The sequence below is a fragment of the Oreochromis niloticus genome, linkage group LG3 (genome assembly GCF_001858045.2).
Source record: "Oreochromis niloticus isolate F11D_XX linkage group LG3, O_niloticus_UMD_NMBU, whole genome shotgun sequence".
Classification (NCBI taxonomy): Eukaryota; Metazoa; Chordata; class Actinopteri; order Cichliformes; family Cichlidae; genus Oreochromis; species Oreochromis niloticus.
The window spans coordinates 3,245,068-3,273,039 of record NC_031967.2 but is presented as its reverse complement, the minus strand read 5'-3'; the positions used below and the strand labels follow the sequence as shown (position 1 = coordinate 3,273,039).

At 43.7% G+C, this 27,972-nt stretch overlaps 1 protein-coding gene across 3 annotated transcripts; it reads left to right on the top strand.

The window, feature by feature from the left end:
- The first annotated feature begins 27 nt into the window (after positions 1-27).
- Positions 28-27,972, top strand: rtn3 (reticulon 3). Of its 3 annotated transcripts, XM_019349045.2 has the most exons (9): positions 28-364; positions 7,361-7,408; positions 11,581-13,992; positions 20,320-20,527; positions 20,921-21,059; positions 22,994-23,063; positions 23,253-23,299; positions 25,349-25,407; positions 25,493-27,972. In XM_019349045.2, exons 1-9 carry the CDS (start codon positions 274-276, stop codon positions 25,539-25,541), a joined length of 3,123 nt encoding a protein of 1,040 aa, XP_019204590.1. In that variant the 5' UTR covers positions 28-273; the 3' UTR covers positions 25,542-27,972. The 3 variants fall into 3 exon arrangements, with proteins under 3 accessions (XP_019204590.1, XP_013121694.1, XP_013121695.1); XM_013266240.3 differs by lacking the exon at positions 11,581-13,992 and having other exon boundaries at positions 60-364; XM_013266241.3 differs by lacking the exons at positions 7,361-7,408; positions 11,581-13,992 and having other exon boundaries at positions 63-364.

Genomic DNA, 27,972 nt, shown 5'->3' with positions numbered 1-27,972 from the left:
GCTGACACGTCCTACTGGAAGCGTAAGCCGTGAACGTCTCATACGCAGACACATTTTTGCCCCTCCTCCACATTCTGCCTCGTTTCCCTCCGTCTCCGCTCCGCTCTCAGTGCTCGGACATAGGCTGAAGGCGCAGAGCCGAGTCCCGCTTTTGAGGGAAATTCGAGGAAAGTCAGACGTCATAGACACCCTGATAGACCATTAAAAGAGAACCCCATCCGAGACGACAGACGTTTCGCCGCTTCTGTGCAGTTGTGTTGTAATTTATATAAAATGGATCCAGTGACTCAGTCCGCCCAGATATCGTCGTCGCAAGGCTTTGCCGATGGACAAAATTCTGCTCCCAAAGAATCAAAGCTGTCTGGTAAGAAGTAACCAAAGGTAGCTAGCTAAATGTAGAGCTTGGTGCGGTGTTTTATTCGTACCTTACGTTAAGCTGTATGTGTTGAGCTTTTATTTACACGCATGAATATCGGTTAACGGGCAGTTTATAACGCAGTAACGTTATGACTACAGCCATTGTAATGCAGAACGCCCTCACCGTGTCTCCTGCTGCCTGGATGAGGAGCTGATTTCAGCTGTGATGGGAGACACCTGTGGTCGTGGATATTTCCTGACACACGGCTGCCAGTCACGCTCGGTGCAGCTGTGGCCTGCCTGCTGTCTGGGCTCGTTTTAGGCGAAACAACACGCAAACACAGTTTTTGAATCCCTCTTTTTATTTGGCCTTACTGACAAACAGGAGCACAGCAAGTAGGCGGCCTGCAGAACCAGGGATTATTGATAGACTGTAACCAGCCTGCTGCTGAACGGCGTAATACTGTTGAAAAGGCCTCGTTTAAAACAAAGGGAACACCTCTGATTAAAGTACGTGTGCGTGGGACGTTTGATGTCAGCTAGATGGAAATGTAAATCCTGCTGTCCGATTAGACCTACTTTATGTTTCGTATTCTTATAAGTGCAGAAACATTACATGACGGGTTTTTCTTCTGAACGTTGTCGAAATGTTGCGTTTCCCTGCACTGCAGAGGCGTTGTCACTGTGCAGTTACCACAGAGAGGCACCTCTTAAAGGCATATTGGCCTTTTGCTGGCACAGCCTGGATTATGGGAGCCAGAAGAACATCAGCACGCCCGACGAGCTGCGGCACGCTCATTTACTACTTCGTTTATAGCTGTCGTCAGCTCCACTTCCACATGGAGCCCGTTTTCAAACAAAAACTCACAACCTGGATCTACAGGTTCACCATCACGCCCTCTCTATATCCGCGTATGAGGCTGACATGGTTTGAACTCCCTAGTTGTGCCACTTGGATCCTACAAAGCTGAAGCCGTGACTCATAAGATTGCAGACTTTCAAGAAATGCAGCAGGTGTGGTGATGCCAGCAGCTGGATCCTACAGGGTGTGGCACATTCTTCCTGCTGAAGTAGATAACTGTAGTTTGGCACGTCTGCAGAAATTTCCATGCATCACATGATAAATAATTAAGGATAATATATTTAACAATAAATGTTAAAATTCAGCATTCGTATAATCGGATTATTCAACAGTTACAGATGGTGCCAGTAAGTTGAGTTGTCTGTGCTTATATGAATCCTGGAAAAACATTGTCAAGTTAGTGTGAGGTGCAACTGGTTTGTTTTTTGTGAATGAAGCATTGAACTAACTTGCCTGGTGTTTGGCCTCTTATCACATCAGCAGCCTGTCTGCAGAGGTGCCCCCCTACAAGGAATTAACTTTGTCATCCTTTACAACTTTTTTCATCGTATGCTGTTAGTGTGTAATATGTGTTTAGGGATATCACAGTACTATAATAATTTCTTAATTGATATTAATATCAATAAGTTTGCAACAGTATGTCTGTGAAGGTTCTCAGTCATCCAGGTCATCGTAGTCAAAGGAGTTTGCAAAGAAAAGTGTCTGGACTTCTTTAAGTTGCTTGAAGACATTTCACCTCTCATCCGAGAAGCTTCTTCAGTTCTAAGGTCAAATGGCCGAGAGTCCCAGATTTAAACCCAGTGGGAGTGTCCCTCCTTGGGGGGACTGTCGGCCATTTGACCTTAGAGCTGAAGAAGCTTCTCGGATGAGAGGTGAAACGTCTTCAAGCAACTTAAAGAAGTCCAGACGCTTTTCTTTGCAAACTCCTTTGACTTTGCAACAGTATCAACACTAGCAGAATAAAAAAAAAAAATTAGCAAAGAACACTTAAGTCTCTTTTGCACTAGTACCTACTCGGCTTGACTCGACTCAGTTTTTATGGTTTTCCATTAGCTGGTAGTCCCTTTTCTTTTAGTACCTACTCGGGTTCCAACCAAGCAGAGTTGAGCTAAAAATGTGACAGACAACAGACTTCTTGCCACTGATTGGCCAGGAAATGACTTCACTAGATGAGTCATTGGAGTGACTCCTTCACTAGATTTTAAACCCGACAACAAGGTCTAACTCTCTCGTGTTTGAGTCTGTGGAGGAAAAAAAACCCACAGACCGAGCAGCAGGTGTACCATCGCCTCAACACTTTGTGTTATGTTTGTGTCGGTGATAAGCTATGATGACCCCACCCACACTGAGGTGGTACTCGCTTGTAATGGAAGACTGAAACTGAGTAGAGTTGAGCTGGATCGAGCCGAGTAGGTGTTATTGAAAACAGAAAGGTTTTAATCTCTTAATTTAAACATGTTTGACTGCTCTTTGTGTCATTTAAACCGATTGTCTTATCTAATGAAACTACGTGTGTCGTTTGTCATCACTAACGGATTAATTTCTGGGCACTATCCCACAAATGCTGCAGAATCTTTTAGTTATTTATTTATTTTTGTATTGCATGTCTAATATGCAAGGTGGTAAGAACAGGGTAAATTTGTGTGCACAGAACTTAAGACCAATATTGGCCTCATTTCCACATTAGTAAATGAGGCCAATATTTTTAGGTTGTCAGAGATTGTGCTGTGCTTTTGCTGTCAAATAGAGCTGGTGAGGAAGACTACCACTGTTGCTCGTAGACTTTTCTTAGCTTTAATCTCGAAACCTAACAATACCATAATTGTGTCATTGTCTTAAATTAACACCACTTTGACATTACAGACAGGCAGAACTTATGTTTGCTCCCTAGTTCCTACATTAATGTTATTTTTTTTATTATTGACCTTAGCCACTACCTTAATGTTAACTAGGGATGGGAGTCCCAGTAGTCTAATTCCTTAGATCGATCCCGCTTATCCATTCTTGCACTCCTGCTACGATCAGCTGATTTCAGGTCGTGTGTCGGAGGAGAATAATAGTGGGGCAGTCTACAGCATGGATATGGACATTACTTTTATTTTTATTGCACAAAAGGATGAGAGCTCGACGGTGAAGTGAAACTGCAAACAACTGCATTGTACTGTTAACACAACTTTGGCTCTTTGCAAACACCTACACAGACAGCAGGCTAATGCTAAGCTAGCCAAGAACCCAGAGTGATGTTAAAGCTGAGTGAATGCTGACCCCAGACCAGCACTGTGATAAAGTGAGCCATCATTTGCAGTGAAGCCAGCCGCTGCTGAACTTCAACAGGTAACAAACTGATGAGCAGTCAGGCTGCAGCCTCAGTTTCTACCTGCTCATGTTTCTACAATCACTTTAAACTCTCTGCGCTGATTCTCATCTTGGCTTTGTGTTCATACCTAAATACTCAGAGTAAGATATGTGTGTCCTCATTAGGATAGGGATTTATGTTGGTGTATGCTGTTAATAGGTAATTATGAGACAGTGTGTTTCAGATAATTTTACAGAGTAACATGAAAGTAACTTAACAAGTAGTATAACGAATGTCTTTCTCCTGGGAGTCATTACGTAACGGACTGCATTACATTTGAGAAAAGTGTTCTGTGTAATATGTGGAATCATTTCTTTGGAGTAATGACCTCAGCAGTGATCACAACAAAGAGGGGAAATACCCACAGCATGCAAGAATGACCACTCAGCGTGTAATTAATTTGCATGAATGTCATGTCTTTGATATGTTGCTTAGAGATGGTGGTGACTTTCAAAGTGGAGCCAATGAGAATCAATAATGGAATTGCTAACTTCTTATCAGTTCCCATCGCTGTGTGGGGGATTTCGCCCAACCAAATGTGTTTTAAAACTTGGAGGAGACATTCAACAGCATTCCTTTAGGGGATCCTGTGGGAGGTGCTACTTGAGTATTGGGTATCTGGCCCGTTGCTATGAGCCATTCAGTCCCTGTATAACCACAGCAAGAGCTCGGTCCACGTTGTCAGCAATGAGTCAAACTCGTCATTGATTCTGTTCATAATTCACAGAATTTCTAAGTGTAGGTAAGTGTCTGAGGCCTCTACTTTAGTGGCCTCAGGGTCCTGTGCCTGCTTTTTGCTGATGATGTGGTGCTTTTGGTGTCAAAGATTAGATTTTGAGACGAGGATTAGTCCATGAACTTGACTTATTCCTGAATAATGTTGGAAAATTTTCCCATGATTCTGCGCTACTTCAAAACAGCATCAGCACACTGCATCTTTTCCCTGTGCTTAAAGCCCAGTTATTACATGCGTTATGCTAGAGTTGTATTGACAAGAGAAAATTATTATTGTAGTTTGGGGTTTTTTCTTTTCTTTTCAGGATCTCATTTCTTTGCTTCTTAGAGAATTGTTGGGCCTAACTTGGCAGCATTTTTCCTGGTAATTGTCTCAGGATTTTGAGTCTGTGGATGTCAGAGCTAGCAGATGGCCTGGCCTGCCCAGCTTCTATCTGTTGCTCAGCCATTTACACTTGAGTTGCACAATGGTGATTGGCAGTAGTCACAAAGGAAGTTGCACACTTTGAAATGTGGACCTCATTTCTCAAACTATATTGCATCATATTTACAGGGCGAGTTGGCTTTGGAATTAAATCAGAGTATCTCTGCAGCTTGTGGTGACTTTATGCAGCACTCATCGTAATCATCAGCTCATAATTTGATGGTTAAAATCCTCTACTGTGTGCATTCTTCATATTGCCTCATGTGAGCAAACAAACATTCGTTACTAGTGAATGTTTAACCCCCATTAGTCTGTTTTCCCTTCTCTGCTTTGCTCTAATGCAGACTGCAGCTACTGCAGTTGACAGTATCCAGAAGTTAGTGATGCACTACCTACAGCCAGAACCTTTTATATGACTTTGTTTATGATTTCTTGTGAGAACAGTTCACCACCGAGCAGTTAAAAGTGAAGCACACAATCGAAGCTTGAAAGAACAGTGAGCTCTTTCAGCCCCCATCCCCCTCGCTGGCTCTCTTCTTGCTTTGCCAAGCTGACCCTCCTCTCTCAGTCCCTGCTCAGGGTCACAGAGGCGATCAGATAGCCCTCAGGGGTGGACGGTACAAGATAGCTCGAGCAGGAATTGCAGGCATGGCAGTAGAGCCTCCCTTCACTTCCATTCAGGCACTAAACTAAGAAGCTTGAGTCCATTTTTTCCCATGCCGGTCTGTGGTATCTGGATGCTTATTGTGATTGCATGGAGCCTCGTCTTATAGGCACTCTGTTCCAGATCCATGATTTCTGCAATAAGACATTGGTTAAAGCTGCACTAATGACTACTTTCTATTTTAAGGAGTCATTTGTGGCTACAGATCCACAGAGAATTATCTCTAACTCTGGAGTTCACCTTAGCTCTGTTGAGCTGTATGGCCTCCTTTAGCTCGTAGTTTGTTTTTCACCTTTTAACTGGATTTCCCAGCTAAGGTTTATGCAGGGGGATAAAAGCAGTAAACAAGCAGCTGTTTTAGCTAAAAGGCTACACTGTGTCTCTTGTTTCTGCCATCCTCTTTCATATGTAAAGTATTGTTTCTTGTTGTATTTCCACACTTAAAAAAAAAATACTCATTTTTACGCATCTCACAATTTGTGACCTGATGTATGTGCAGATTTGTAGGTGTTGATTTGTTGTACGCAAGCGGATATGAATGAAGCTATTGAAAAACATAAACTTGCATCAGTGGTTCATATGGATTTAGCTTGACTTGGAGTGCCTGCAGCACTTAAGGTTGGTGGTTCGATCTCTGGCTGTTCCCAGTCTGCATGCAAATATCCTTGGGCAACATACTAACCCCAGGATCCTCTCCTGTCAATGCGGCCATTGGTATCAATGCTTGAGTATTAGAAAAGGCCTGTTGCTTTGAGTGCTCAGGTAGAGTAGAAAAGCACTATGTAAGAGCCAGTCCACTTACCATTTAGTTCTTGGAGTCTCGTTAAAGACCAAAGGTGTGGTGTTTTGAGCGGTTAACAGCAGTATGAATCTGAGAGAAGGAATGTTGCACCACTAGACCACACCAACCCTAACCTGCCCCACCTGTCAACCTTCAGTTGAGCTGAAACAAAAGCAAACGCCACACCTCATCTTTACGCAGCGAAAGTTCTTTTCCCGTCGTCGTCCCAATTTTGACTGATGACAAGGAAGAGTGAAGCATGAGCTCCTATTGGCTCCCACTTTACCCTGAAAGGCAGCATTCACAGTGGAAGATATGAAGTTGGGGTTGACTAAGAGCGTGTGGACCCCAGCATTTTTACTTTAGGTAGATTCTGTAAGCTGGTTGGTGGCATTTAGTCACATGCAAAGCTTAGTGCAGGCCTGCTTTACATTCTGGTCTTGTTGGAGGGTGGTGCAGACGGAGCGCTGTCCAAGCCAGTCTAGTTTTTGCACACTTGATTGGAAATCTTTGTGAGATATGTGGAGCTCCCTTTGTGTACCAGGGGTACGAATAATCCAATTGTTCTATCGTACCGTGCAGCGTCACCAATGACTGATAGCATCGTCCATCCACAGTACAGTATGTGGCCTAAATGCAACAAAAAGTGAATTCACACCATAAAGACCAGTTTCTGTTTTAGCTGATGTGACCGATGGACCATCTACAGCTCAGAAGATGAGCTCCCACAGCATTGGTCATGTTACCTTTGTTTGTATCGGTGATATAGAAATAGAACGTGTGCTGTTTAAGTTTTCGCCCAAACCAAGCTGCAGTCCAACGTGTGTGGAGATGGGTACTGGACAGAGCTGTGGAGCAATGACTGTGTAAATTAAATGTTTGTGTGTGAAGCTTCTGTCTCTTCGAGTGCTTTTGTCTGCTTGTTAAGTACATCATCTTGATTTTTGCCTGCGTAGCAAATATAAGTGCATGTGTTAAAGGTTTTGTAAGTTTGTTGAATGAAACGATGGACACCTGTAAGCACTGGTTTGTTCTGGTCTTTGTGTGAAGTAGTACATGTGTAGAGTTGTTAAGGCTGGATAAGTTAACATTGGTTTCTTTTTCTTTTGAATGAGGACAGTGGATGGAGTTGTTTGTCTTCTTCTACGATGATTATTCTTCTGTCCTCTTTATTTTTTCAGATTCCTTTCTTTCCTCTTCGCCTGTATCTCTCATTCAGTCTCCTCAAGGCAAGTGTATGGTTCTCTTCGATTGCTCGCCTGCTCTCTCTCCCTCTGCCCTGTACCTTCTTGCTGCCCTGCTGCTGTGCAGTTCTGCCTCATGCCTCTTTCTAGTGCCCCTCTCCTGCCAAATAAGAGCCCAGTAAAAACAGCTCGCCTGCAAAGGAACAGCATAGGTGACTGTGGCCCTAACCTGCTCTTAACCTGCCCCTCCTCCTGCAGACCTCAGTCTGTTTTCAGCATTCCTTTAGACTGCTGCAGTAATTCTAAGCTGACAGTCAGCAGAGCTCCCCTTGTTTTTAAGGACTTTTGACTGATTGATTGCTTTTCTTTTCAGGCTCCTTAGACGTACCTATCCATTGCAATAATCTGAGCGGCAACAGCTCTTGTTCACATAGTCATACTGTAGAGTTAAAATAACGTCTCTTACCACGAGTCACCATCTCTCTCAAAGCCTTTCTTGGGCCATGTGAGAACTCACTGCTGCTGCTTCTTGCCCAGAATTGTACAGTAAGAGTGTTGCTCATAAAACCCTCTGTCTGCAGCTGCTAGCAGTGTGATCCATTTCAGTCTTTGCTGCCTGCTAGCAGGCATTATTTAGGTCAGCATCGCTCACCGTAGGTTCAAGATAATCCCGAGATTGCCACCTTATTTTAGGAAGGCAGAGAAGTTCAAGTTCACATTGTGCATAAAGGACCAGAAATCTAAAAATGGATGAGGTTGGTGTCTCAGGGGAATGATTCTACCTTCCTGCTGCCCTAGTATCTGAATTCCCCTTCCCAGTTTCAGTCCTAGAAGCTATTGTGTACTGGAGGATGAGTGGCACTGGAGATATCATCGACCGCCCAGTGGCCTGGGTCTGCCATTGCCTGTAGCTCATTCACCCTCCATCCCACTACCTACTTATGGCTCTATAGGCTTTGTGCATGTCTCACATCATTGCTTATGCAAAAAAAAGTAGGTACATTTTTCCTTAACCCCCCCCCAATTTAGCTTCTTCGCTTCTGATTCTTTTTGAACTGTTGTTTCTATCACCGCTAGCATTCTTCACTTGTTTGTTAAACAAGCCTAGATAAGGGGTAGAGTAGATGATAACATGAGCTGCACCAATGCAACACACAAGCAGCCGCCCTGAGGTTTGACCGAATATGACCACACCCTGTGGAATTTGCACTCGGACTCACTGGCTTCTCAGCAAAGATGCCTGACCCGACTTTATGTCCAACGTGAATTATCCATAAATCGATGTTTGGCATTAACGTGCAAAATGCTGTCGTTGTTGAGACCTGCTGTGTTCGTAACAAACAACTTTACAAAATTGAGAAATGATTAACCAATTGTTTTTAGATTGTATATCCATTGGTATTCACAACTTTTATGCAAACTGCTACAAACTTTACACTACTTGGTTGTTTTTGCAGAATTTTAATCAATTTTGATTAAAATTTAATCAAGTAAAAGTTCAGTAAGTGTAAACAGGAGTTAAACTCAGTCTTGGGTCTTTTTGCTGTTTCATCAGCTGCCACAAATAACAGCTGAGTCCTGGAAGACTATTTATGTGGCACCTCTGTTGTTGTAAATGGCAACATGTATTTGAGGGATCAGTGAGAATGTGGTTGAATAAGAGCGTGTCAAGTAGGTGAAAGACATTTAGAAAACCAGGTTTTTCATATCGTCTCTAATAAGGCAAATCTAATGAAAAATGAGGAGGAACAAATGTAAATCATTTATACTGTAGTGAGCTCATACACAGAATATAATGATGCTAACACAGACCATCAGACTGCTGTGATGCATTTTTATGGGTCAGCCAACTTAAAGAAACACCTGTGAGTGAAAGCACAGGTGCACTAGCACACAGGTGTGGGGTCACCCACTGGAGCTCACAGATATTCAGACACATCGCTGCAACCAAATGAAAATATGGAGTTACTATTGGCCAGTTTATGGTCTCCATGGTTTTCCATTGTGTGGCTACACAACAGCTCCACTCAACTCTCCATTAGTGTAACAGCAGAGTGCATGAATCGGTCACGGAAGGCTACTAATTCCCCATTTGTAAGATGCCACACGATGGCACATGGGGATTATTGATATGCAAATATGGTGGCAGTTGCAACTAAACAAGTTCTTAAAGCTACCTGTGAATCGAAGCCTGAAGGTCCTAACAAGGGAACTCCAGCGCTAATATGTGTTTTGGAATTTGTTTACAAGTCCAAAAGCTTCCATAACGTTGTTGGAAAGATGGAAAGTGCATTCATGTGGCCTCGTTTGAACAAGGCATTGTATTGTGGTGCAGGGGAGGTGGCGGCTCTATCAAAGACAAAGTGGAGCAGTCAGCTGAGCTGGAAAACTCAGTCTTACACAGAGAGCAGGGAGGGGTAGGTGCTGACAGCCCCCCAAAAAGTAGAAAAAAATGTAAGTTTGTAGTAAATTGAAAAGACTGATCAATATCAAATTACAAAGTAAAGCCTTGGTCATGAGAATTTGGATGTTGCTGTGCACTGGTTATACTGGGCAGCTGATGTTCATTTCTTAAAATATGTGCCAGGTACTTGTCACCATGGGGACTGAAAGTGAGTCATGTTTGGAAGTCTGTAGCCTCGAGGATTGCCGAGGGCACAGGGTTACTGCAGCCAGAGTGAGAAAGCCTTCAACACTCTGAGGCAAAGAGAAAGTGCTTCAGTGCTCAAGGGCAACATTATTATCTAACTCTTCACATATTTGTATAAGCACGTTACATAATTGTGAGCTAACGATGAGCCAGTGGTAATTATGTAGAAAGTAACTCTACAACTAAAATGCAATTATGACTCAGGTTGGGTTTTTTTGTGGGTTTTTTTTAAATGAAAATTTTTTTATGTTGGTAAAAGTTGTGATAAAGGGTTGAATTTATTATGTCTGTTTTGAACTTTAGTGACGAGTATTAGTAATTGGGCTACCAGTTTAAAGTTTTTCTGTTGCTGGCCTGCACTTTATGTCCCAGCCATAGGAGTCACACATACAGGACGTCTTTCATGGTTCACAGTTGGTTCTGTACTCAGAGCCTGGGTTAGGGGATGTAACCAGTGTTTACTGGTAGTGTTTGTTTGTTTGGGGTTCCTCTTCTTCTTCTCTTGACTTGAGCCACCTGTACCTCTGTCAGAGAATTAATTTTTAATATTTAGCCAATTGTTTAACAGTGTTCATCCCCAGCTGAACAAATCAGAATGAATTTTAAACCAGCTGTGCCTCATTTAAAAGTTTGGGGGTTTTTTGCCTCCAATTACTATGCAAATATTGGTGCTGCCACGTTCCTGAGCTTCCATAGTGGGCAAAAAATGGCTTTTGAGTATTGGTAGGATTGCTTAAGCACTTCCAGTACTTGAATGTTTAAGGTGAACTCACTTGTTGTTTTTGAAAGGTAAGTGCTATATAACTTGTTAGGGAGGCGTACTGTTGTACTGGGTTTGGAAGTGCAAAGAAAAGGTGATCTGTTGAAGTCAAACACTGCGCCGTCAGGTTGTGCTCATCTCAGGATTTAGCTTTTTAATTCTGTTCTCTAAGTAAAGCTAAAGTTGGTCACCGTTGTGTCGTATGAAGTCGCTATTATTGTGTGTGTGTGTGTGTGTGTGTGTGTGTGTAATCAGAGTGGGGGTTTAGTTGTAAATGGCGGGACAGTGTAGAAGTCTCTTGTATACACTTGGACACAACCACAGATTAATTGAGATGAAATCAGGGGTCGAGTTTGGAAATAGCAGCAATGAATATCTTTAGCAGAGGACACACAAGCAAATGTATATTGTTCAAAAAGAAATTGTGCTAAAGTCTGCAAGTGTGAAACAAGTCACATTTGTTACACACACTGCAATGAACATGCATCATCACCATGTCCACACATGGTGATTTATACGATGTACTGGTAACATTTTTATTTTCTTCTGGGACTTTATTTGATCATGCTGATAATTCCATTTCCATACTAAGTGCTAGTTAAACGTATGAGCAGCATGGAAAAGCTTGGATATCATCCATAGTATCAATATGCCATACATTTCCATGATGCAGTGCATGAATGCTTGGGCTGTCACATTAAGGCCTTGCTGAACGATATTAAAGTGCACGTGTGTTTAGTGTGTGACTTTTATGACCTCACCTCCTTTTTCCCTCTTGGCTGTCATTCCCCATACATGACATTCCAGACAAAAGAGTGGTTTTGGGATCTGACAAGTCCTGCGAAGGTGTAGCGACATCTCTTCGCTTTCCTTCCAAACCTGGTTCATTTTCCCTCGGTAATTATGGAAGTGAAGCAGGACCACCGGATTCACCACCGGATTCACCAATAAAGACATCCCCTGTTTCTGAGCGAATCAAGGCCCTGGAGGCTCTCGCTGCCAAGAAGCAGCAATCTGATTTTAGAAGCGATGGAGGTTTCTCTCTTTTCAGGGACCGCCACCATGAGAAGCCTCCTACTGACAGCTCAAAATCCCCTATTGAGAATCAGATGTCTCCAAATGAAAAAATTACACCAACTATTCAGAAAATGGGAGGTTCTTCTGAGCAGGAATCACCAGGATCCCCCTTTGAAGTTCTTGGAGATTTGAGACAAGTAAATGAGTTTGAAGAAACAGAAGAGTGGATGAAGGCTCATCTGCCACCTGTACCAGACTTAACTTCTGTAGATTTAACTGAAGGCACCAACAGTGTTGAATCAAAGGACAAGGGGACTCGGGTTGTTATACCTACTTCCTTTACCAGTGTCCCTGATGCTTTTATGGATTCTCCTGTGGAAGCTCCCTCAGTGAAAGATGACTTTAGTAATGCAAGGAAGCAACCAAACGTTGAGGAAGAGTTTGATTTTAACTTTTTGCCAACAGCATACATGTGGGATCAGCAGGACAAATCGGATGACCAGCCTCCTTCAAATCTTGATTCAGTGATTGCATCACCTCCTGCAGGCTTTGGCCCTTCATGTCCAGAGGCAAAGCAGAATGCTTCAGATGAAGAGAAGGCCTCCCTGACACGAGATCCAGAGCCAAGTGAAGCAGACAGCTCAGGAGAGTCTGATGACACTGTTATTGAAGACGAGGCGGGTGCTCCTACTTCTGCCCCCCATCCATCTTTTGAGCCACAACTTTCGAAAGATCCCACCGCTACACCTGCACCTTCGAATGTTCCTCCTGCAGAAAAGGAGACGCCTCCACCAAAGTCTGAGAGGAAATTAATGCAGGTTCCAACAATCAATGTTATTGAGACGGATGAACCAAATTACAGTGAGGAGGAGATGGAAATGGAACCTGAAGCAGAAGATGTGGATTATGAAATTGAAAATCCCCCAGCCAGCCAGAGCCCAGAAACCTCACAATCACCTGAAGACACTAAAACCGAACTACCCAAAACGCGTCCCCTGGAAACTGAGTTCATGGAAGGCTACTCGCCTCCATCCTCACCTGTGGATTCTGATGCCGAGTACTCTCCCAAACGCAACGTCGTTGCATCTTTTCCAGAAATAGACAATCAGGAATCTGCAGCACAGTCGGAGACCCTACCCACACCTGCTCCAAAGGACACTGCATCGGGCGTCTCCCAAGCACAAGCTGATAAATCACAGACTACTCCCAAAAAAATGAATGAAGAACCTTCCCAATTCACACTCACAAATGCAGAAGTGGACTTTCCAGACAATGATGATGAGTGGTCAGACGAAGCTCAGGAGCACACACAGCCCAAATTGTATGACAAGAGTAATATGCCCACAAAAGAAACTTTCATGCAGACTGTTCCTCTTTCTAAAACCACCTTTATGCAGGATGATATATATGACAGACAGTCATTTGATTATGATTATGATGCATCTTCTCCCATGGACGACATTGACCATAAAGAGCTGAGCAATGCTAAGGAGCGGTTTCTTTCTGATCCTTCCCCAACTGACCCTGAAACGCTGAATGCATGCTCTGCACAAACTGACGTTACAGAGAACAGGCAAAGTTTGGGTGATATCGCTTCACTGAAAGATGAATCTTCCCCAGAGCAAGCTGATCAGCCATCTCTACGAGAATATCCCCCAAATCCTTACTCCTCTTTCCAAAGCGAGGCACAAAGCAGCTTCAATGAGCAAGAATCCGATCAGAAAATGAGCAATGACGTTGTTGCAGATGGTGCACAGAATGAGAGCTCCATTTCCGAACCTACAGACAGTTTTGTGGAATTCATGCGGGAATGCCTCAAATCGAGGCAAGATGAAGAAGATCCCGACAGCGTGCATCAAGATGTTCATGGAAAGAGCGAGCTCAACAAAACCAGTTTGCATCCTTCCCAGTTACCTCCAACCGTGGTGATGGACCTTGAACAAGAACAACTTACTATCAGTGCTCTCAAAGAGCTTTGCAGCAGTCAGGAGGAGGCGGCTTCAGACCGAGACCAAACTGACCTCAGCGCTGCATCTCTACAGCAGTCTTCCTTAGCATCAGTAACTAATCCTCCCTGTTCCCAGCACAACCGTGCTTATGACAGCAAATATTCCAAAGAGGTAGAAGCTATCGATGAATTGGTGGCCGAGGCCTATCATCTTGCTGAGCATGTCTTGACAGCAATACTAACCCACTTATCAGGTAACATCTCTTTCTTCTGGGCAGCAAGCCTGCTAACCTCACGCACCCTCCATAGCTGGAGCATCTTATAACTGCCTGTGTCTTTAGCAAAAGGATTCCTGTTGTTGCTTTTTTGGTTTTAAAACATGTCGTCAGCTTTTTGGCTCTCTCAGCCTTTTTGTCTTAGACTGTGCAATGTGTCATGTCCTGTGACACGTAGCTGAAACTTATCACCCAGAAGCAAAGATTTATATTAAGAGAACATAAATGACTCTGAATGCATCAAATGGCGAAAACAGATCAGACTCTTACTTCTCACTAACAGCGAGGAGAAAAAGAATAACTATGATCTAAGTTATTTATGCTCTCTTGATTCTGGGTGATAAGTGTCAGCTACATGTCACAGGAAATGACACGTTGCACAGTCTAAGATAAAAAGGCTGAGATTATTATTTTTATTTTTTTAAGTGAAAAACCTCAAAAGCAATACAGACAGCGTTGGGAGGTTTTAAACTTAGCAAGCCACTGATATCATCTTCAACATAACAGTGGATTTTGCAGCTGCCTGAAGTTTGTGTCTATGATTGTGCTTGGAGTAAAAAGGAGTAGTTGGTGTTTAAAACCAAGCCATCCTTTACTTGAGCTGAGTTGGTTGTCAGAGATTAGTGGCATCTAAGAATTATTGAGAAGTAAGAGATGTTCAGTTCAATTCAAATTAGTTTTATTTATACAGCCTCAAATCACAACAACAGTCGCCTCAAGGCGCTTTGTATTGTAAGGTAGACCCTACATTAGTACTTACACAGAAAAACCAAACAATCACATGACCCCCTATGAGCAAGGAAAAACTCCCTTTTAACAGGAAGAAACCTCTGGCAGAACCAGGCTCAGGGAGGGGCGGGGCCATCTGCTGCGACTGGTTGGGGAGTGTTAGTTGTGTGCTAACGCTGCTAAAAACTGCAGACATGTGTTGCCTCAACTTGAAGTAAAATAGTAGATGCATATCTGATTGTTAGCACAGATTGTCCAGGCACTCGTTAATACTCGACACCCATCAATAGTCGGACGATACAAATGTAATACTCTGCCAATCCATACTGAGTACAAGCATGTTCGTCTATTATCTTCTTTTTGTACTAACAAACCTTCATCAGAAAAAAATCATTTTTTAAGTATTTAGCTGTATTTTTGTTTTTGTGGGGTTTTTTTGGGGGGGGGTGTTGTTTTGTTTTGTTGTTGTTGTTCCAAACCACTTACAGGCTTGAGCTCTGTTGTAGAATTCAGTTTGTTTACAGAGCCACTTGAGTTTGAGCTACTTAAAATATGGTGGCCATGCTTTGGCTTCAGTCTTGCAGTACAGTCAGTCCCTAGTGTCACATCGATAAAGACTGTGGTGTGATGGGGATGCATGGTGTACATAGTCAGTGTAATGTAAAGGTTACCTTATGGTTTTGGTGTTTCCTGATTGGGTTTCTACAGTATCCCATTGAAGGAATCTGGGTAACTGTCTGCGCTCCTCAAAACAGAGAGCTGTTTTAAAACGGCCTTACTCTAAATTCTGATAGTCTCTGTACTGTTCACGTTGGGAAGATATTATATGTCCAGAGTTGTACAAGCTTGCTGTGCAGTCCTCTACACCCCACCCCCCCCCCCCACCCCCACCCACCCACACACACACACACACACACACACACACACACACACACATATTCACTGCTGTGTCTGCATGTGATGCATACTTGAAGCTGAAGCTGGCTCTACACGGTGCCGTGTGCTGGTGTCCTTGAAACTAGAAACCAAGTGTGCAGCAAGACACGTAAAGAAACTTGAGTTTGACTTTAAAGCTACTATGAGCCTCGTTCTCTGAGCCGTGCTTTCAGGGGACATTTTTGTAAAATGTTTGCTAACTGTATTATTAATGAGCTTTGAAAATGAAGCTCTGTTTCGCCGCCCCCTCCCCCCACCAGCTTGTGCTATTTTAGTGCTGCTCTGCAAGGTTATTAAGTGGGATATTCTTGGCTGCGTGAGTTTGTGTCAGTGTGTGTATCTGATGTCATGCTGATGGGAATTTTGGAAACTAATTAGCAGACCTCTATTTTTTCTCTTTTAAATATTTATTATTGCTCATTAATAAGACGAGTATTTCTTATCAGATTACTTGATTAATCGATTCAATAATTAATCGATTAATCCATTACTAAAATAATCAATAGCTGCTGTCCTGATCCTCATACAAACCCAAAATATCTTATGTATAGATAGATAGGCACATTAAAAAGGATCTCTAACATTAATGGTACATAAAAAAGATTAGCATAAATGGTTTAGTTTCAAGCAGATGGAAATGAACCCATTTCACTTCGTTTCCTCTCAAATTGAACAGAATTGAGTGAATGCTGACTGACCACTTGAAATGGATTCATCTGTTCCAGCAAAACATTACAACAGTCCTGAAATTTGGAGCTTGTGTCTGAATGTTGCTGAGGAGTAGAGCAAAGGTGTTCTTCGCTTTTTGCTAACTCAACTTATTTAGAATGAAAATTAAGTGTTAAATGCCAAAAAGGAACGTGTGTGTATGAACCAGCATGTGCTTGAACTCATGTGGATGTTATTAAAGATGCATTTGAGGTAGAGGTGCTTAAATCAGTAAGAGTAATATAATCGCTGACGCCCAGCATCGTCATTGTCCTGATGTGCTGAAGGTGAATCCACTCCATGAATTATACAGTGTCAGATGAACATCTTTGTTATGATGGGACACCTTGTATGAGTGTTGGTTTGCTGTGTTCTACACTCTGAGCAGTTGTTAATAATTGTGCTGGTGTGTCAATGGGCGATGAGACTGGTGATGGCTCGTTAGCTGAGGCAGGTTTTTCCGCTCATTTTCCCATTGAAACATTGAATTAATATTACAAGATTCACATTGAACTAGTGTGACATGACGTCACACCTCTGCATATAACAGCAACAACCTAGCTGCAACACAGACAGGTCGGACAGTTCATGGGCTAATGGAAGACAATGTGACTGTATTTGGAGAAACTTATCTATATATATCTACTTATCCTGTCTTTTTTTCCGCGTTGTGTCTCTTTGTTGGTGCGAAAAACTCCTGTGAGTGAGGGCAGGGCTGAAGAGACGGGGCAGATTTCTCTGCAAAAAGAGAAGCTGGTCTACATGTTGTGGGTTCAGGCAGTTCTTAGTAACAATGTCACCAGTAGCAAAAAAAAATGGTTCAGAATTAAACTGGTCCCAGAGATTAGGGCTGTGCAATATGACCAAAATCTCATATCCCGATAGAAGACATTTATCGTCCCGACAACGATATATATCACAAAAATTTACATTTTCTGTAAATTATGTGAATCTCTTATTTTGAAAAATCTCAACAGGATCTTCAGCTTTATTGTGAAAGGTTTATGTGGAAAATAAGCAGATGGCGGAGCCACACGCTGGGTTTACCATCGTTGTTGCTAACGACAACACATAAAAACAGTGGCTTGTCTGTCGGTAGCGTGGTTATTTTAAATATAAGAGAAAGAGAGAACTTTAAGAAATTAAAGGACACTACAGTGACCGTCAGAACGATGAAAAAATATTGCCGTAAACAGTTTAGTTTGAGACACCATGAAACAAACGATAGCGTAAAATGAAACGATAGACGTTTCCATATCCGATATATATCGTTATATCGATCAGCCCTACCAGGATGCAAAGATGCTGCTTTGTCAAAGGAGGAGACTCCCTGCATGCTCGCTCCTACAGATCAGTGGAACAGCCTTAACTTGGCTGTAACTGTTCACTTCTTCCTTTGCCTGCTGAGTTGGCGTTTCCTGTGTTGCTGTGGGTTGTGGTGAGAAGGCTGGCCCAAGGAGAACCATTAATGCAGAGTCATTTGACCTCTTAATTGGAGAAGCATCATCCATTTCATCAGGACCAAGGGACAGGCACAGTTTCCTCAGCTCTGTCACCATCAGACTCTTGCTGTTGAAAGATGAAAAATCCTATTTAAGATGCATTTATTTACAAATAATATCAAACTCACCAGAGAAGTTAACATATTTATATTCAAATGCTGCAGTGCAAAGCCGCTGGCTGCCTGCAGTGGCTTCAGAGCTTTTGCTGTATCTTCTCTAAGAGCATAGAGATCACTTCTCCTCACTTCAGGTGAAAGCAGAGCTGCAGAGATCGCTGCTTGTTGCTCCAACAAGTGTCCCAGCATCTCAGCGTGCTGTTCCATCTCCACTCCAGTCTATTGTTGATATAGTGTGAGGTGATGGCTCCTGCTCTGGATGTCAGCTGTCACAGGTTATAGCGACTCACTCTGCTGACTTTAGTGAGGCTGTGATGTTGTTTCCCTTCTGCATGAGTTCTAGATACTGTTTGTCTGCTGTAGACGGACCAATCACATAATATCAGTAATAAAACTCTATATCGAGGTATTCGGTCTTGATATAGAGTCTCGCCTATTCGGTCTCACCTATTAAAGTCTCACTTGGCCAGAAAAGTTCAAATGACCGATGTGAAGAATTTTCAACTCAGGCAAAATATTTTTTTAAATGAATCGCGTGAAAGGCTGATGGTGTTTCATCATCACCCTGGCAGGCAGGCGGCACGGACACCCAAGTTTGTGAACGCGATAACAAAGCGATCCAGGAGCTTCAAATAGGTGCATCTACTAAAAGTCTCTGACATCTTTGGGTCTCATTGGCCTCGACTTGAACATCAGAGGTCAAGTTTTCTGAAACTGTGAACTCAAGAGCAAGGTGACGTAGGATTTTAAAAGATATTCCCTGGGCGAGTCTGCTAGGAGGCTGAGGGTAACGTTGCTGTTGCAAGTATCTTTGGTGTCCTGTTTAAAACAAAATGATGTGTAGCTGCTTTTGATTGCTTGTGTGAGCGAGTGAGAGAGTCCTATATAACGGTTGCTCCAATTAAAGCTGCTGGAGCACTGAGGCTTGAACTGTCCCCGTGGCATAAGCCCATGTGGTTTCTCCACCGCAGAAGGCTTTTTTAACTGCCCCCTTTTTGCCAATACACTGTGAGGAAGTCAGTTTCCAGTGTGCCAACCCATCCCGTCGTTATGTAACTGCCTCGCCGAGTGGCTGTTACGTCTGCACATGCATACAAACATGAAACGTGCGTCTGAAGTTATTCAGCCTGAGGAGATTCATGGTGAACACAGTTTTTATCACAGAATGTTGAAGGAAAATTCATTTTTCTCTGAAATCAGCCAGTCACAACTAATGTGCTGCGAATGGCTGAAAATGACCATCTCTTTGTAGAGAACTGACTCGTCTACAAGGAGAACCAGAGCAGGTCTGACTTAATGTCTGAATAATCTGACCTGTGTTTACGAGACCAGCCTCCTGTTGTTTCTCTGTGGAAGCTGGGATGTTTTTATGTTTCGGCTAATATGATTGTCCTGTAACAGAGAGGCCGTGTTACCATTGGTCCCTGAAACAACACTCCGACAGCTATAAATGGAACAATACTTTTTACCCCTCAGCTGTAAAAACTGCAGCGGTCGGGCGGTGTGGACACCCACGTTTGTGAATGCGATAACTCGAAAATGAGGCAGCGTGGGAGTTTCACATTGATCCTGTGGGTCCCTTGTCAGTGCTTTTATTTTGTTCTCCCTGAACAGCCTTCAGCAAAAATCAGTTTTACAGTGTGAAACTGTTTCAGGCTGAAACTTCTGCAGATGTGTTGGTATCAGACTCATTTTTATGAACTCCAGCAAAAATGAAAATGGATATTATTGAGCACAATTTGCAAAAAAACAGTTTATGCATGAAAATCAACTATTTCCAACAGTGCAGTTTAAGTTCCAAGTGTCCCAGGAACGATACAGAAAGTCAAACATGACTTCCAGTAGCACCAGTGAAAGGCCCTGCAGGAGGGAAAAATGGTTTTTCGCAGATAATGGCGGACATGCCATAGCTCCTGCTGACGATGCGATGACATTTATTCCAACATGGGAAGCACCATGAACAGCTGATCAGATCAGCAAAGCATGTTTCTGGATTAAGTTTTTGTTGTTTCACATTTTACGCGATTTTTGCAAAGGCATTAGTGGAAGGAAGCCACCACCTGGTTGATTTGAGGATATGTAAGTGTAACTCCATTTTCACATGCAAAGAACAAAAATGTTGCTCTCGCTTATTTGGTTGCAAATCTACCAGGATTAAAACGTAGACATGCGAATGGGACTGTGGAGACTCCTGTAGGCTTAGAAGGGTTAAAGTTGGATTAAAGCTGTAGTATTTTAGTAGTTTGCAGGAGTTTAGGGCTGGAGTCAAATGTATGTTTGCAAATGTTCACATTAGTCCTGTCTTCTCTCTGCAGCTAAGGATCTGATTCACTGGCGAGACCCCAAGAAGTCGGGCGTGGCGTTCGGCCTGTCCTTGCTGATGCTGCTGTCGCTCGCAGCCTTCAGCATCATCAGCGTGGTCTCCTACCTGCTGCTGGCTCTGCTCTGCGTCACCATCACCTTCCGCATCTACAAGTCTGTGGTCCAGGCTGTGCAGAAGTCCAACGAGGGACACCCGTTCAAGTAAGACGGCCGCAGATGTGAGATTTTTCTGTTTGTCACAGTTAATTGCGGTATTATCAGAAATGGCGCACAGTTGCCACCATGACCCAGTCAGACAGTCTGACGACAGCCTATACCTTTCTGAGGAACTTCGGCCTTATATTCCCTCGCCGGTCCTTCGATCAGCCGACCAGCTGCTTCTGATTGTCCCACAAACTAGACTGAAACTTGGAGGAGAACCAGCTTTTTCAGTTGTGGCTCCCAAACTTTGGAATATGTTGCATTTAAATATTAGACAGGCTTGTTTTTTTTATTTGTCTTTGTTTTATTTTATGTGAGTGTTTTAATGCGACTGGTTTTCTCTTGTTTTCGCTGCGTTTTGTGCTCAGCCTCTTTTCCTCCATCCCTCCACAGAGCACTGATAGATAAGGATGTCAGCATCGCTCCAGAGACTTTCCGCAAACACGTGGATGCAAGTCTGACCTACATCAACCGAGCTCTGAAGCAGATGAGCCACCTTTTCTTGGTTGAAGACCTTGTGGACTCCCTAAAGGTGAGCAGCTGTGAGCTTGTGTCAGTCGTGACGGTTTCCTCTTCCTGTCACGCAGCACCAGCCCCGATCTCTCCCTGCTCACCTGCTGCAGCCTTTGCTTTGTTGGTGCAATGTTAACTTCAAACCAGGTCACGGTTGGATCGTATCTCCATCCTGAGAATAACCCCCAGGATTTATGACCGTGTTAGTTGATCACACTGTGACCCACATGAGCTCCTTATCCAGCTGCAGTGAAGCGCAGACAGCTCTGCCTCTAGATCCATCCGGTCCTCTGATTTCCTGACTGGGAATTCCTAAAAATGTTTTACTAACAGCTGTGATGAGATTGTTTTATTGATCAGAGCACAGTCACGAGATGAACTTAAATTATTTGTAGGGCAGATGGGATTTTAAATCTGCATAAAGGCATGTTGGTTAGTTTGGAGGAGACTCTGACTGAGAGATAACGTGGTGGCGATTCTGAACTCAGGACTGAATGAAAATTGTCAGATGAGACGTGAGACGTCTTCAAGAAGCTCAAAGAAGTCCAGTCGCCTTTTTCCAAGCTCCTTAAATGTTTGAAATGCAATATTATATCAAGCCAGAATGCTGTTAACCCAACACAGAGAAGCAGCTGTCTGCATCAAACTAAGAGTGCTTGTTTGGACTAGGGCTGGGTATTGTCACTGATTTTTAGAATCGATTTGAATCGGGGAAATTTTGCCTCAGACAGTCAGAAATATTATAATTCTGATCACTTATCAGTACATATCCATATTTTTATATCTATAAAAAGAAAGCTGACACTTGTGAGACTTCGTCAGAGGTGTGAGCATCACAGTGAGCATCATTGTGTCAAAGTAACTGAGGATAAAACACAGAAACACGAGGGAGATTTTCCTGTTCTGGCTTTTTATAGCAGATAACCTTAAAAATATTCTGCAGTCGATCAAAAACAGAAGCAAACCATGAATCAACATGTGAACATGAGCTGATGCTGCTGAAGTGAAGCAGAGCAAAGTTACAGAGGTTTGATTACAGACACAGCTGAGAGTTTTACAATTGGGCATCATTTTAAAAAGTTTACATTTCTTCAGTATTGAACAGCAGAAATGAGGCTTTGCTGTCGGAAGTCATTAAAAAAAAAAGCGTCAAACAGTGTTGTAAACAACGGCAGACTGGTGTGTAAATAAGCAAGCGAATAATGCAGGAAACAGATTTTTAGATGGGAAACTGTTCCTGATAGAGAGAGAGAGAGAGAGCTGTGCAGGAAGTGTGATTTTTATCATGGTTGAAGCAAAACAGCCAAAGATGATGTTTATGTGAAGCGTGGTTTGGAGCTCCTTTTGCTGCTGGTTCAGTCAGTTTTAGTTGGAGAGTGATGAAACCTGCAGCAGCAGAATCGGCGCAAAAAAAGACGTAAACACAAAGAGTGGACCCGCCGACGCATCAGAGTCTGCGAGCTGTCGACTCAGCCGTGTACCTGCTCTCATTTACTGTCTCAGCTGTTTGGTAGATGTTGAAATAGTTTTGTGAGCTTTAACCTGAGATTCTGGCGTTTCTGGCAAAATACATTTATATTTAAAAATCGATTCAGGATTTTAATGATATCATGTTATTCAAGCTAAAATCGATTTTAATCGGAAAATCGCTAATCAAAACCCACCCCTGGTTTGGACCACTGACAGCCAACGCTGTGCTCTTTAGGGAGGAAACAGGATCTGCTCGTTTGTGTTAGGACTGCACAATTAATTAGCTTTTAATCTCGGCCATGATTTTGGTTTTTCCAATGTTAAATGAACACAATTAAACAGTTTGAAAATGAACGCTCAGCCAGGAGAACGCAAATCAAGCGGGAGGATAAGTGCCGTCACACTGAGCAGATGTCATTCATGTGTAAACGCTGCTTATTGTTGAACTTGAGCTCTCTGAGTTGCTCTTTGTTTTTCTCCCAGCTGGCTGTGGTCATGTGGCTGCTGACCTACGTAGGAGCCGTCTTTAATGGAATCACCATCCTCATCCTAGGTAAGCTCACTGGAATGCTCACAATCACAGGGAACAACCTTTGTTGATCTGTGGGTGTTTATGCACGCCGTGCTGCGTCCTCATGTCGGTCAGGTGGTTGTGTTGCTCTGGGGTCACAGAGCGACTCCAAGCTTTGAACTTGCACTGCAGGATTTGCTGTCAGCTAACGTGTTTCTCTCTGTCCTCCAGCCGACATCCTGCTCTTCACGGTGCCCCCCATCTACGAGAAGAACAAGGTGAGTCTCAGGCTTTGTTTCAGCAGTTTGTAAACATGGCCGTCAGCAGTGAGTGCAGTCTCCACCAGACACTGAAGGCTTTATGTGGCCCTGACAACATGAAGTCATTGGCTCACTGAGGGGATTGTAGTCACGGACTGCCAGGAATGGCAGGCACCATCATCTGTACTGGTCCCAGTTTTTGGCTCACAATAGTTTAAATTTAACCAGTGTGGTTGCTGTCAGTCACACGGTCCCTGAATGTCTTTGTCATTCAGTGTTCTTTCCTGAAATGACTATTATGTGTAAAAGGGAGAGCCCAGTAGGGTCGGGCGATGCGTAACAATTTTCCATCGACGATGGGCGATATAGTTGCACATGCGCAGACTTTTTGACGGGCGGAGCAATGTAATCATGCATGGACTGATTTCCACGTTTACAACATTGGGGCTGTCAGCGTTAACGCGGTCAGAACGATTAACATCCATCCATCTTCATCCGCTTTATCCGAGGCCGGGTCGCGGGGGCAGCAGCCTAAGCAGAGAAGCCCAGACCTCCCTCTCCCCAGCCACCTCCGCCAGCTTATCCGGGGAACACCAAGGCGTTCCCAGGCCAGCCGAGAGATATAATCTCTCCAGCGTGTCCTGGGTCTGCCCGGGGCCTCCTCCCGGTGGACATGCCCGGAACACCTCACCCAGGAGGCGCCCAGGAGGCATCCTTGTCAGATGCCCGAACCACCTCAACTGGCTCCTTTCGATGTGGAGGAGCAGCGGCTCTACTCTGAGCCCCTCCCGGATGGCCGAACTTCTCCCCCTATCTCTAAGGGAGAGGCCAGCCACCCTTCGGAGGAAGCTCATTTCTGCCGCTTGTATCCGCGATCTCGTTCTTTCGGTCACTACCCACAGCTCGTGGCCATAGGTGAGGGTCGGGACGTAGATCGACCGGTAAATTGAGAGCTTCACTTTTACACTCAGCTCCCTCTTCACCACGACGGACCGGTGCAGCGTCCGCATCACTGCAGCCGCAGCACCAATCCGTCTGTCGATCTCCGGCTCCCTTCTCCCATCACTCGCGAACAAGACCCCGAGATACTTGAACTCCTCCACTTGGGGCAGGAACTCATCCCCGACCTGGGGATTTTTAACTTGATTAAAAATTTTAACGCGTTCACCTCATCTGGAGTGCAGAATGAACAAACTTTAGACAAACTGCCAGAGATGCATTGACAGTCTCATTTCAGGGATTTAGACTCAGTCTGCGCTGCAGATGGGTTAATTGTTAATCGCATTAGTCATGATGACGGCGCGTTAACGCTGACAGCACTAAAAAAATATAAAGTCGCCAATTTGGGATCAAAGAGATAAATCTGAGGATGTAACCAAAGCGGTGTGTCGCTTGTGCAGACGTATAGTGTGAGCAAAGTACTCAAACACCAACTAACTTGCATGAGCATGTACGTGTCCACCATCCAGCTGAGTATGCGAGGCTATCAGCAGCTTCTGCAGCTCCATCGACGAGCATTTGGGCGCACTCTGAGGGGCACGTGCTCACATTATTTTTTCTGTTGACTGCTTCTATTAGCTCCATCATTATTAGCAAACTTACTCAGGGGCAAATAAAGAAATCGCCCTTGTAAAAACGATCGGCGATGGGCTCAGCCTATCGTCGATATATTCGTCCAATCGCCCGACCCTAGACTCCATCCATTCTTTATCCTTTTTTTCAGGGTTGCAGGGGGGCTGGAGCCCACCTATCATAGGGCGAGACGCAGGCACACCCTGGACAGGTCGCCAGTCTGTCGCAGGGCTAACGCACAGAGACAAACCAATTTAGAATGACCCGCCTAACAGGAGACTAACTGACTGCACTGTAGCTTGCAGCAGCTACACTGGGTGACAGCCGCAGGTTATTTGATGTAATGATTAGATTCAGTTTTGTTTTTAGTGAAGAGTTTTGGAAAACGTTGTGTAGAACCGGGATGACGACTGCGCAGAAAGAAGCGACGCGTTCCAAACGATTTTCCTTTCTTCCTCTGAAGTGGTAACATCTGCTCTCATTTGTTTTTTCCAGACTCAGATTGATCAGTATATCGACCTGGCACGTACTCAAGTCAACAATACTATCGCCAAGTAAGTGTTGCAGAAACTTGTCTTTATTCTTCATTCAGCGTCCAGGTTGTTGGATTTCACTCCTGTGGTGCTTTCTCTCCTGCAGGCTACAAGAGAAACTCCCAGGAGCTATGAAGCGCAGCAAAACTGAATGATCTCCCCAAACCAAGCACCACGTCCCATCATCTTCATGTTCATCACCATATCTTCCCTCCCTATCCCAGTCTCCGGTTATTCCGACTCCCTGGTCTAACTCCTCCCCACACCGTCCACCATCAGCACCCTACTACACTGAAAATTTCTAGATAGAAAATCTCTGAGCTACTCAATAATCAACTACTGTGCAGCTTAACTTGCAAGCATTAGAAAAGAACTGTGCCTGTGCAGACAGGAAGCACATAGCAAGCGAGGAAGTGGCGTAACGGCACGACGTACCCCGCCTGGCTGTGGACATGCCGCAGGGGAACGGAGACGGGATCGAGTGAACTAGACTGAATCTATGACCTGGTTTTGTCTCGTGCAGCAGCAGAGGGTGTACGATGGCAGCTGATGTCACAAAATAGCAAATGTCTGTACTCAACCCGCATGTTTGCCTGAAGGTAAATGGCAACATTGTCTCCAAGTAAAAAATCAGCATCCTTTTGGGTGGTAACAAGTTTCCATTCACCGTACAGACACTTGTCTATGTAAGTAGTTTCTGAAATGCACTGAACTTTATTTTTTCATGAGCAGGTTGAAATAAAAAGGATGGGAACTTTGAGCCAGCTGTGATAATTTGGTCTAGTTCACCTTCTTTTGATCAGATGTAGGTTTGTGTGTACACCTTAGAGCACGTCCGCACTGACGGAGCACGTTAGCCTCACGTTTTAAAGGAACGTTCCCGTACTCCCTTTCAAGCCACCAAGTGTTGAGTTCTCACATTCACTTGTAAATTTTGATTCTTCTTATCACTATTATTACTGCTATTGGTATTAATTACACATTAGCTGCTTGAACCTGCTTACTAGCTTGACAGTAGCATTGTAAGAGTTATGTTAAGTGTTTTTGAGCTTCATAAGTTTAGCGTGGAGGTCTGTCAGAAGCCTCTCGAGACATGGATTCCTGATTATGAACTAGGTTAAGCAGCATACACTCGGAGCTGTGCCACAACCCTTAAATCTAACGTCCCCGTCTAACTTTGCAGACGATTGTTTTGTTGAGTTTCAAAGTGTCAAATGTTTGAATCTTCCAGCATTGTTATGTGTTTTAGTTTGTAACTCGACTTTATTAAATGTAATGTCTATTAAACAGTTGCTTTAGCTTTGGTGCATTTGAAAAATGTCTTATTAATATTGTTTGGAAAATCTCACTCGTGCGAGCGTTGTTTAGAGCGTAGGTGTGGGTTTGTACAAACAGGCGAGTGCGTTTTGAATGTAGTGTTGCTGGAGGAGATGGGGCGGGTCATTACAGAGCTCTGTGTGACTGCCGTGAAGCGCAGGTGTAAGCTGGAGTCTTTCTATAGGCTGTATCATATTCTTGATCCTGACTTTGGTTTAATATGAATACTTGTGATTGTTATTATGGTGTTTTTGATCTCCTGTGTCGGCACTACTGCTTAATCTCCGTATTAATTTAAGGGATAATATGTGGATGGAAATGAAATGAGACATAGTGTGTGTTAGTGTTGCTTCGTCGTGCCAGTCTGCTCATCTCCTGAACGTACCGAATGGCCGGCGGCGAGAGGCGGTCCTGCGTGACCGCTGCTGTTCCCGCCCCTGCTCCCATGCATGTCCTCTGTGTGTTGACTCCTTGTGCATGCGCCGGTGTCTTGTTCGCACTCTGGGCGAGCGAGACATCCACACGTGTAACTTCCTGTTAGCCCGTCGGCCCGGGTCAGCTGCCCTCGTGCTGCTGAGCTGTGCCGACCAGCCTGTGTCCAGCTGCTCCGGGTGCAGAGGGCACGGCATGTGTTTGAGCTAATCACACTTTAGATCTCACATAGATACTGTTGTTATGCACCCTCTTTATTTGAATGTGAAGAAGTTGCATATTGAAGCTTATTTTAAAGTTGTCTTGTCATTCAGATTAGATTTATTAGATGTTAGATTTCTGCATTAAAAAGAAATGTTTTAGTTCTATTTCACATCTGCTTATTAATGAAAATGAAGCATTTGCTACTTTTTAAGGAAACATTTGTAACTTTTATTTTGTCAGTATCTTTGATTCCCCCATTTTTATTTAGCTTTTCTGGATAGCTCATCCTGACCCTTTAATATTCATCCAGCTGACCTCAGGCTGTCAGTCATCCCACGAGTATTGCTATGAAACAAGGAGAACTAGCTTCCAGATGCACAACACCTTTTGAGTGTTACGTACGACTCACGATCTGACCAGAGTGTGTCTGACTTTGATGTTTTGGTTTCTTGTCAATGGCTTTCTGCTTTACTGATATCTAGGTGTTGTTCACTAACATCAGCTGTTCTGTATTGGCTGACTTTGGTTCCAGTTTTTGAAGCTTTGGGAAGGCTGGTGTGGAGGGAAGGACAAAAAGCATATGTGTCTCTGTACTGATGTCAAAGTGAAATGAATAAAAACACCTGAAAGGTC